Genomic DNA, 12,377 nt, shown 5'->3' with positions numbered 1-12,377 from the left:
AACATTTTGTGAGATTATTTTGTCAAATATCATAAAAACTACTACTCCTACAAAGATAAATATAATTAACTATTTTGTAATAAATTTAACTAGCTTTAATTTGAGCGCTGGCAGATATCTGCACATCCAATAGTTTCTGAAATGAAGTTTTTCATAAATCAAACTTATATTCTGAACAACTATAATAAATCAATGTATTTTAGCAAATATCATGAAAACTACTATTCCTACGAAGGTAAAGGTCATAAACATCTATAGTTCATTAAACTAGCTTTAATTTGAGTGCTAATAGACATCTGTACGTCACATAGTTCCTGAGATATAGATTTCTCAAAATAAATTAACTACTAATCTTTCAGTAGATTTTTAAGAAATGTTGCTTTTTAAAAAGCTATATCTCGAGAAATATTGAAAGTAAATAGCTCTTTTAGGGCTAATATTTCAGAAAATTTACTCTTCGTTAAATAATGTTCTCTTAGATTTTCTAGTGTCCTTGGTAGTTTTTAAGAATAGAGCTCCGAATGAAAAATTAATGTTTTTTAAGGTTTTGAAACAGGCGCCATTTTTAATTCTCCCTACCTATACTTGGCAGACTCATCAGTTTTGACTAGAAATTATATATAGTTTTCATTGAAGTAATCAAAAATTAGGGTGAGATAACTGCCTTTTTTTCTTCCCGGCTCTTGTACGATTACTAATTTGAAATCTATTGGCGATGCCGGTTTAAATCCGGCCTGGGACGTTGACTTTTTTCATTGAGTGGGGGTCCCACAAAATGAAGAACTTTGACCCCAGTTGCCCATGGTTAGGGAATATAGGACTCCAATGGGAGTCTTGGATGGAAAAAAAAAAAAAAAACCTTTGTCATAGTAAACTCACTGAATGAATCTTCTCAACCTTTCCACTATATCCATCTATTCAGGTCACAATGTTTTGGGAAACTGCAAGATTCTTATATTACTACTCTAATAACTGTAAAAATTACTTGTTTGATCCAACAAAAATTATGATTAATTTTTTGTTTTTAATTATGTCTGTAATTATGGGAGTGTGTAGCTCATTGGTAAAGCACTGTGCTACTAAGTTATAGATAATTATTTTCTGTATCACTTTACCTGTGAGTCAGCCGTGTGAGCTCTGGAGCATTCTGGGTCCATCTATCCTCATAAAGTGTGTAACCTTAATTAGGTAAAAATCAGGCAGTCGTGCGTGATGCTGACCAAATCACCTTACACAACCATTGGTATAGTAATAGTACTTCCTTAGAAAGTTCTGCAACTCTGACCCTTCATGAGTTGTAGCGGTACAGATTTATTTATTTTGAAAAATTTTAATTTCAATTGTATAAATACATGATTTCTTCTCATTACTACTCAAAAGAGTTCCAGATTGAAAAAAGTTTAATGTATCTTTATAACTGATCTCAATATATGGTTGTGTTTAGAATAGGATTAAATAGCTTAGATTGGTTTATTAAAATATTTTTTATTTATTTACTTATTACAAAAAAGTCGTTTTTAAAAATAAATATTTGTGTAAACAAGTATACAGTATAAAACACTAAAACCTAATGCTGAATCCTCTAAAGTCTTGCCTCGCCAAGTATTCAAAATCCCTCAGTTCACACCTTTCTATCTTACATCCAGGGCTTCCAGTTCTTGAAAGCCACGCAACCCTGAAATCATGAAAATAATGTTATAATTCTTCAATTTAATAGGAAGTCAGTTATAAATTGATATTTAAAATTTATGGTAAATTTACTTTCAGATTTCAGATTAGTATCTTTATTTTAAAAAGATGCATAGTCATGATTTTCATCTTCAGAATTAAAAATAAGCAATTTGAAATTCTTGAGTTACCAGAAAATCAGCTATCATAATACAATTAATTAATCTTTAAATATTTTATTATATTTACAAGGTTCTAAGTCCTCAAAGTAAATATTATTTCTCTCTTTAGAAAGTTGGTTATTTTTTTTAATTGTTGAAGTGAAGAAAACTTCCAATTATAATATAAACTATTTTATATTTTGTGCTTGTACGTTTTAGGATATTTTCCCATGCTGGTGTACTATTGTTTCCCCATATTTGTCAATTTTATCAATTTCCATTTTGAAATCTTGTCATCTATACACATATAGTCTAAAAATGTTTTATAACTACAATATTTAAGTAAAAAGTAGACATTATAATTACAAATAAAATAGGAAAAAATATATTAATTTAAATAATATAGTTATAAAAACTTTTTAGACTATAAGTGCATAGATGACAAGATTTCAAAATGGAAATTGATAAAATTGACAAATATGAGGAAACAATAGTACATAAGTATGGGATAATACCCCAAAATGTTGTACAAATACAAAATATAGAATATTTATATTCCAATTGGAATTTTTCTTCACCTCAACAATTTAAAAAACAAAAAAGTAATTGTTATTAATCATTTCAATTATTTGAGGTGGTAGAGGGAAATGTGGTGCAATATTTTTTGAAAATAAACAGAAAAATGGAACAGAAAATTACCCACACTTAGCAATCTGTCCCTATATTGTTAATTGTAAGTTTTAACTGTGATACTATTATTGATTTAAATATCGATGTTTATATTGATGTTCGTATCGTTTTCAATATCGATGTAAGTAATGATCCCTATATGAATATTAGTATAGATTTCAATCGAGGTAATGAGGATCTTTAGTTTAATGTATGTTACATGGAGAAATATTTTCTTCTTTTAGCACGTTAAGACGATATAACATTTAACATAGTTGAGTCTGTTAATAGGTCTGCTTAATGGAGAATGACGTCACACAACAGACCAGTCAAGCTCCACACCATTTTGTTTGTTGTCGTTTTGATAGGTTAGTTGTCCGTAGTTCGTGTTGTTTTTGTTTGGGCGTTTTAAAACTCTAATAAAGTAATAGAAAAAAAAAACTTGTAGAGGAAGCTGGTGAGTTGGAGGAAAAATGATCTGACGAAGCTGTTGGAGATTTTATTATCTTGTAAAGGTTACAAAACAAGTTGTTCAAAAACTCCACTTAAAACTCCTATGCAATCAGCAAAGAACATGAACCTTAAATATGAGTGCTCACAATCCTATACTTTTAACTTACTAAATGTTATGAGTATAGGATTATGAACGGCCTAATTTAAATTTTATGTTATATGTTAAATGCAAAGGAGCTCCTAGCAGATTTTCTGAGCAACTTGTTTTGCAATGTTTAGGAAATGATAAAATCTTCAACAATCGTCACATCATGTTTCCTCCACCTCCCTTGTTCCTTGCTTCCTCTCCTATTTTTTTTTCATTACTTTATCAGAGTTTTCAAACGTTAAAAACAACATTAACTAAACACGAACTAACAGCAGCTAACCTATCAAAACGATAACAGATAAAATGGTGTGGAGGTCAGCTGGTCTGTTGCGTAACGCTATCATTTAGCAGACCTTTTAACACGCTCTCAACCATATTAAGTGCTATATCGTATTAACATGCTAAAAGATGGAAAGAGTTTTCCATTTAACAAAACTTTTTCCATATAACACACTTTAACATGTTAAAACAAAGATTTAATATATAAACACTCCTAATATACATTAGGAGTATTCATGACTTTTAGATTAGTATATAACATGGTTGAGAATCTGTTAAATGAACAATGACGTCACACAACAGACCAGCTGAGCTCGTCATGGTTTTGTTTGTCGTGTTAGGTTACTTGCTCGTAGTTTTTGTTTTGTCTGTGTTAGCACTGTTTTGGATGTTTTTAAAACTGATAAATCAATGAATGACAATAATAATAGTGTAATGACAGTTGTCAATTAGCTCATCTTGATTCTCTTCCTCACAAGTCAGAAGATCAACAAGGGACTCACTAGCCAAACTTTCACACAACTTGTTATTTTCTCTCAATTTGGGCATGTTGTAATAAATTTCTTTAATCAAAACTTAGAAGTAAACAATAACTTGAAGTTTTGGAAGGAAAGGTTATAAAACAAGTTGCTCAGAAAATCCGCTAGGAGCTCTTATCCATTTAACATTTATATGACTTTAAATAGGGCTCCTCACATTCCTATTATAGGAGTATTCATGATCTTTAGTTTAACATCTTAAAGCCTGTTAAATGGAGAAATATTTCCTTTCTTTACCATGTTAAAACGATATAACATGGTCGAGGGTCTGTTTTGGATGTTTTTAAAACTAATAAAGCAATGGATGGCAATAATAATAATATTCACGATGTTTTAAATGTTTTTTTATTTATTTAATGTGATTTACAACTGTACAAATATTAAAAACAATAAGTAAATATGTTGTATGTTTCATATACACTTGAAAATCTTGTGAAGGAACCACCCATTGGTGGTACTTCAAGCATTAATTTAAATTAGAACGTCCCGTGGCCATCTTCTTTTCAGACGCCTCAGAGGATTATCAGGGACTGTTAAGGATGAGAGATTAAGAATTAATGGGTTAAGATGGGCAAGGAGTTTGGTATGAAAGTGTTAAATGTAAAATGTTTTACCATGTTAAATATTATAAGTATAGGATTGTGAGCAGCCCTATTTATAGTCATGTTAAATGCTTAAGGCCTCCTAGCGGATTTTCTGAGCAACTTGTTTTATATGTTTTCCTTACAAAACTTCATGTTATTGTTTACTTCTAAGTTTTGATTAAAATAATTTTTTACAACATGCCTAAAATAAGTGAAAATTATAAGTTGTGTCAAAGTTTGGCAACTGAGTGCCTTGTGATATGACTTTTGAGTGAGAGAATCAAGTTGAGATAATTGACAACTGTCATTACATTATTATTTTTGTCATCCATTGCTTTATTAGTTATAAAAACATCCAAAACAATACTAATACAAACTACGAGGAAGTAACCTAACACGACAACAAATAAAATGGTGACGAGCTCAACTGGTCTAATGCGTGACGTCATTCTCTATTTAACAGACCTAGTAAGAGATTTTCAACCATGTTATGTCATTTTAACATGAAAAAAAGAAGGAAATATTTCTCCATTTAATATAAGTTTTTCCATTTAACACGCTTTAACATGTTAAACTAAAGACTCTGAATACCCCTCCAGCAAATGGGACTTATGTTCCTTTTTTTTTACCCCCAACACAAGGTTTTTTCCTGTAGGTTTTAATCATATAAATAAATTTACAACAGATTCCTCAAACTTTGTTTATATTTAGTTGTTACATTATTTATACTTGTGCAAGTGTCAATTTTAATTTTTTTTTCCTAACACAACCTTGTGTTCAAGACCAGTTGATTTGCTAACTTTTCAAGGATGTGGCAGCTCTCCATCCGACCCATCTATGATTAGCTTTGGGAATTGCATGGCTGAATTGTTTACTGTTTATATAAATAAAATTAAAACTGTTTCAGTAATAAAAAAAAAAGTATTAAGTTAATTTCGTTTTCTTATGGAAATACTTTTTGTAATAATTATTAGTTATACGAACTTCTTTCTCACAAAAAAGATAAATCTAAAGGTGCCTTTACACGATTACCAAACAATGGAAAATTCGCAAGGATTTGTATTGGTTATTTGGATTGGCTGGTACAAGTTGCCCTGAATTTGTGGCAAAATCGACGGGTTTTGGGTTTTGAGCATAAATCAAAGGATGCTTGTGCTGCAGCCACACATTTGTTTTCAGTTTGCATCGTTTTAGAAGTTCCAACTCATGAATATTTGTGCTCTCCGTGTTTTAATTTAAACTCCCTAAACTTCAGATTTAATAATTAACTCATGTTAAAGATTGCATATTTTAAAATTCTAATGATGTGTAGATAGTTGACCGAGGATTACTGATTGGAGAAGATGATCGGGGGGCGCGGTCAGCAAAGAAACAATATAAATAAACAAAAAATATTTATTTATGCCGACGTTTCGACCTAATTTTCAGGTCTTCATCAGGGCTATAAAAACAAAAAGACAATAACCATCATATAGAGAGAAAATGTTGATTAATAACTCTGGACAAAGACAGTAGTAGATTGATTACATTATTATTTATATACATATAAATGTGAGTAATAAATAAATGATACGGTGGAAAGAATTTATAAAGAATTAGTTAAATTAATAATGGAGCTTATGAAAAAAAAAAATGTAGCCTGGATTCTCTTCCTATAACCTTACTCTCGCATTTCTTACTTTCTTCATTCCTCTTTCTCCATTTATTTCTTCTTAACCCCTGTTCTTTCCTTTCACATTTTTTTTTTCAACATTCAACCTTCCTTCTAATATTTTTATTTAATTAATTAAATTATTAAATTTAAATTAAATAAAGATAATTAATTTTTTAATTCAATTATCCAGTCATATAATGCCTTCAAATATATACATTTGTATTGGGTTAAATCAAAAATAAACTTCTAAAGTCAATTAAAAATATTTTAAACATTGTATTTACACCGAATTGATAGAATTTTAAAATATACGATCTTAAACAAGAGTTAATTATTAAATCCAAAGGTTGTAAAAATTCTTCAATAAATTAAAATACGAAGAGTTAATGTTAAAATATATTACTTTTATCAAAATTTAGAATTAAACAATATCATGCAGTTTAGGAAGAAAGGGTTATAAAACAAGTTGCTCAGAAATTCCACTAGGAGCTCTTAAACATGTAACATGACTTTAAATAGGACTGCTCACAATACTATACTTATAACATTTAACATGATAAAACATTTTGCATTTAACACATCATAGATACAGACATAATTAGAATAAAAAACTCGATATTACATATATGCAGACAAAATGGCGCATCAACGGTCTAAAAAGGCACATTAAATAGAGACGGTAATGCATTGGTCATCATCGAAATCGTTTTATCCCCTTTACCGCTTGCGCAGCGTGGGGTTACAATTTGCAGAGTCAGGACCAGATATCGCTCTTGGATCATCTCCCTTCTCCTACTCCAGTCCATATCCCGCCTCATTAACACTCTCCTTCCAGGCAATGCGTGGTCTTCCGCTTGGCCCTCTTCCCTCCACGCGAGTCTCATATGTCTTTCTGGCAGTTCTTTCCTGGACCATCCGAACCATCTTAGCTTGTGCCCCTCTAGGATGCTCTCAGCCGGTTTGACTCTGAGGTTAATACGAATGTCACTGTTCCGTACTCTATCTCGTCGTGTCCTTCATTCCACCTTACGAATAATGTATTGATTCCAAGACAAATCAAAACTATCTAAAACCGGTGGAGGCAAGCGCTGTACGGTTTTTCTTTTCTGAAACCTGTATCCCGCAGACACCCGCCGATTTTGACATAGTTTTGACTCATGTTAGAAAAATATATTAATAGTAGCCATGTTATTGTAATGTTATGATTATCCTATGATACCTACATCTCTTCCACTTTGGGTTTGGTTCCTTGTATTTTCCCTACGATAGTACCTCGCCTGCTATTCTTCACCCAACCGCCAAGTTCCAGGTAGAGGGCCATATCTCTGCAATATTTTGTGAAGTAGACTCCTGTAATAGAACAAGTATATTAATACCTTATTGATACCTCTTGATAAAAATTTTCTAGCTACGGAAATCACAAGGAATATCATAGAAAATATTTTATAATTAAGGAAAGGATGAGGAAATGGAGAAATAAACGAATTACGAAATATTAAGTTTTAAGAAACTAATATTCAGCTGGAGAAAGAGCATAAATTATTAAAACAGTCACTTTGGTTCAATCTTTTTAATAATTGATAGTGTTCGAGTTACGGTCAGAGTCAGCTGTCACTGCGAGTTCAGCTGATCGAGTGATGTATATTCAAGAATTTAGAAATCAATAAAGCAGTCTTCTACAGGAGTCCGTGCGTGTCATTTCTTCTTCCCTTTTTATTTTAACAATTTGCTCTCTTCGATACTTCAGTTATGATGAAGTCTATACCGATACAGATTAAGTAAGCTTGGTGCAGATTTGCGATAGTTAATGGATGCTATGTTTTCATCCAAAGGAAAGCACTGCAAGATAAGAATATACGAAACAATCTTTAGGAAAGAAATTTTAGAAATTAAGGCACTATTTAATAAGTTGGGATCGCCCGTGGCTCAGTTGGTTAGGCCTAGCTTACTAATTTGAGATTGTTGGCGGTGCCGGTTAGAATCCGGTCTGGGGCGTTGACTTTTTTCATTGAGTGGCGGTCCTACAAAATGATTAGGTAGTATAAGACTCCAATGTGAGTCTTGGCCGAAAATAAAAATGAGCTGGGTGTGTACTCATTCACTGGAAATGGTTAACTATACTTGACAGTGGGGATGGACAATAATTCATAACCCTTTAACTATACTAGACAGTGAGGATGAACACTAATTCCTAACCCTTTAACTATACTAGACAGTGAAGATGAACACTAATTCATAACCCTTTAACTATACTAGACAGTGGGGATGGGCAATAATTCTTAACCCCTTAACTATACTAGACAGTGAGGATGGACACTAATTCATAACCCTTTAACTATACTAGACAGTGGGGATGGATAATAATTCATAACCCCTCAAAGAGTTATGAAAGAACCTCATGGCGGATGTGTACGCTTTCCTCTTTTTTAAATATTTTCTACTGTTTTTTTGTATTCGTTGGTTGTTATCTTGTTCTTTGTTCTTAGCTCTGATGAAGGCTATGAATTCTGGCTGAAACGTTGTACTATTAAAGTTATTTCAACTTATTTGTGTCATATTCTGACCATACCCCCCCCCCCCCCAACCATCTTCTCCTCATTTATTCCTGAGATATTGTTTTTCATAAATTCACGAAGTTTGCCTGAACTGCTAGAAATTAACATTTTGTCGAATATCTAACTAAAACTACTACTTCTACGAAGATAAACGTTATAAACTACTTTATAGTAGATTAAACGAGCATTAATTTGAGTGTTAATAAACATTTGTACGTGAAATGGTTTTCGAGATATTTTGCAATGATTTTTCAGTGCATTTTTTATTTAAATATTGCTTTTTGAAAAGCTATATCTTGAGAACTATTGAACGTAAATAGCTCTATTATGGCTCGTGGTTTATCATATTTACTCGTCTTTCAATGATTTTCTGTTAGGTTTTTTTTTTTTAGTATTGTTGCTAATTTTAAAGATATGGAGCTCTGAAAGAAAGATTAATTTTTTTAAACGTTTTGAAAAAGCTACCATTTTGTATCTCCCCACTTCTACTTGGCTGACTCACTCATCAATTTTAAGTAGTAATTATTCATAGTTTTCATTAAAGTAATAAAAAATTGGAGTGAAATAACTGATGTTGGTTTTTTATAGCTCTCTTGAGCGAGCGAGGCTAGCGAAAGTCAAAAACTAATTAAAGCAGTAATAATAATAGAACAGGAAGATTTTGAATTTCCCGCCATTAGAGCTTGTTTTGTGAGCTAGTAGCAAATAAATGACTGACATTTGATTGTATAATTAACACTTTAATTCCGATCAATATTGATTGTGTTCACTCTTCTTCGAATTGAGAATCATCATCCTCACTCTCGCGCAGTGTACTGTACACAGATAGAGCACTTTGGAATTGGACTTCTTCAGACTCAGCACTCTCAGAGGAAGAATATAAACTCATGGTTTTCCTTTGCCTTTTGGTCGGCTTAGGGTTATGTTCGCGCGCCATCGCATTGTGGTGGCTGCTATGACAACACTCTCTTTTTCTTCTGGTTGTTCGTTTTGCATGGGCCGTCTGCTTTCGAACCTGGGACTGGGACTTTGCTCGATTTAAATTTACTACCTTTGAGATCTTGGGTCTCCTCTTGACACTTTTAATATAAGACTTTGGGCGAACCATGTGACAACTAGCTTTATTCCTTATGACTAACCTGCTCTTCAGATTCTTTACTATACTTTTAGAAGACCTAAGCAATTTTCGTATTTTTTTTCTTACGATAGTTGGTTCTATTCCCAATTTCGCATTTAGGTACGCTACCATTTCTTTGTGGGTGATTCCAATTCGCGGATTAATTCTTCTTATAGCTTCTTTCATGGTTCGTATCATATTTCGTCGCGTTTTCTTTTTTTGTTCAGTTTCAGTACTACTTGTGACATTCGGTTTTTCTGATTCTCTTTTTGGTAATGACATTCTCGAACCCTGGTTTGTCGTATACTTTTTAATTTTCAAATTAAACTAAACAATTTTTCAAATTTGTTTTATCATTTGTCAAAAAAACATATAATTAGGAAAAATGAAACATATGAAAATGAAATAATACGACATCTCTTAAATAACATATGAAGTCTTAATAGCATATTCTCTAAGGCCAACTTAAAAGTTTGAGTAAAAAAAAAAAATTCTGTGTAATTAATATAATCAGTAAAGCACATTAGGAGAGCTATTTCTTTATTAAAACAATAAAACGACTATATAATAGTTTAGCTAAGCTTATTTGGCAGATGGTTTCTTTCTGGAAACATGATATAATTAGTAAGGCAATATTACTGAGTTGAAATCTTCAAGATGGATCACAAGATCACAACCGCACCTTCGAAGGGACAAGATAAATATAACCTCAATTTAAAAAAAAAGAACCTCTTTTATATTCCATTTTCCCCATTATAACTTACAGCTTGCCATTTTAATAATCTCAGAATGTTTCTTGAAAATAAATCAAAGAAGGCAACCATCATAGAAGAGGTGGTTGTGGTTGTGAGGTGGTTATACGAAATTTGTGCCAGTAATTGCTCTCATAGCAAACCTCTTCATCGGCTCTTTTATTTCTTTATGTACAATAATTAAGTTTATGCTCGATTTTCAATAATTTATTCAGATTATAGCTAATACAAATTTAAAAAACGATAATTGAATTTTATAAAGTAGCAATAATATGGTGGGGTACTTCTTGAAATATATATATTTTATTGCTACTTCATAAAATTCAACAATCATTGCTTTTTAAATTTTGTGTGTGTGTAGGTTGAGGTCTGCTCCCCCCTTTGCGAAATCCTTTTTTTTTTTTTTCAAAACCCCTTCAAAATTTTAATGACGTTTTTATAAACAATGAACTTTCTCCTTTTTCTGTAGAACATCTACATTTTCCATACTAAGGAGTCTTTTGGAGTGTATTATTTTTGTTGTCAGAATTTATAAAAGAGTTTAATGTGTTGGGGCACACATTATTTCTGAATTTAACAAACTTAAATCTAATAAAAACTTAATCCTAATACTACGTGACCTTACGTAGTGTGTTGCCAACGCACCGGAGGGGGGGCAGGTGTTAACGTGTTGAATAACGGATTCGTACAGTACTGAAGTGAATCGAAAAATTTGATGTGTCGTCGCTTGATGAACTCCAGCACAGTGGGCAACTCCAACAATTGATGCAGCTCTGGTGGCTTCTTCCTCCTCCACGATGTTGTGTGTACAATTTTCCTCAACATCGAATCCTGAAAAGTTTGAAGAAGGCGCTGGGTTCCATCTGGTATGTGGGTAAACAATGGTGCCCCATATAGTAGTGCTGGTCTCAGAATACTTTTGTATATCTGCAGCTTCAATCGCAATGAGAGAGCCGGAGAAGTGAGGAGGTGGTTGAGAAAAAAAAAAAAAAAAGGTGGTTGAGACGATATGACTTTCGTCTTACTGTTCTCGCCTTCTGATATAAATGGGCAGAAAGCTTAAGATGACGGTCTAGCTTTACGCCCAAATATACGATAGAGTTGGAAGGTGAGCTCACCGTATTATTCACATAATACGCAGTCTTGATCTCTTGTGCGCTGTGTGTGCGCAAACACAATCCGTTTTGGCTGCATTGACTGAGATGTTCAAGTAGCCCAGCTTCTGAACAATCTCAGAGCATACTGCTTCAGCCTGATGTAGAGCAGTCTCGGCGTTCATACTGCTACTGTAGATGGCAATATCGTCAGCGTAAGCGGCGACCGTTGCCTTCTTGTAGTTCTTGCCAACCACATCAGCAGTATAAATTGAAAACAAGACTGGCGAAAGGACTGCTCCTTGAGACACTCCGCAAGTCAGTGGAGTAGATGTTGAGTGTTCTTCACGAACCCGCACAGCGACGGTCCTGCTGTTTAAAAATGAGGCGATCACACTGTAGAGCTGTTCCGGGCACTCTAGATCGACGAGCTTACGGCATAGAATGCCGTGAGACACGGAGTCGAATGCCTTTCTGCAGTCGATGGTTAGGGATGGTGATATATGGTGGTACTTGAACATCTCAGGCAACAGACTGATGGGCCTGTAGTGATCCGCCTCCGTTCCAAACTTATTCGGCTTGAGGAGAGGAAACAAGATGGCATGTTTCCATTTATCGGGGAAGTATCTCAACCTCAAGCACGAATTGTACAGGTTCGTGAGATGAGCGATCCCCTTCCTTGGGAGTTGCTTGAGCAAGACGGT

General features: G+C 33.2%; 1 protein-coding gene across 1 annotated transcript in view; it reads right to left on the bottom strand.

Annotated features, from left to right (window-relative positions):
* Positions 1-1,465: 1,465 nt before the first annotated feature.
* The window catches only part of LOC106678956 (acylphosphatase-2), a 29,635-nt gene continuing 18,723 nt past the window's right edge, over positions 1,466-12,377 (bottom strand). The window contains exons 2-3 of the mRNA XM_014417831.2: positions 7,379-7,505; positions 1,466-1,675 (exon numbers count right to left, since the gene is read on the bottom strand). Of these exons, the coding sequence (XP_014273317.1) occupies positions 1,561-1,675; positions 7,379-7,505 (242 nt within the window). The 3' untranslated portion in view covers positions 1,466-1,560. The remainder of the gene's footprint in view (positions 1,676-7,378; positions 7,506-12,377) is intronic.

This window comes from Halyomorpha halys, unplaced genomic scaffold (genome assembly GCF_000696795.3).
Source record: "Halyomorpha halys isolate HHAL.00 unplaced genomic scaffold, Hhal_1.1 Scaffold11.1, whole genome shotgun sequence".
Taxonomy (NCBI): domain Eukaryota; kingdom Metazoa; phylum Arthropoda; class Insecta; order Hemiptera; family Pentatomidae; genus Halyomorpha; species Halyomorpha halys.
The sequence above is the reverse complement of the archived record's forward strand: the minus strand, read 5'-3'. Positions and strand labels throughout refer to the sequence as shown.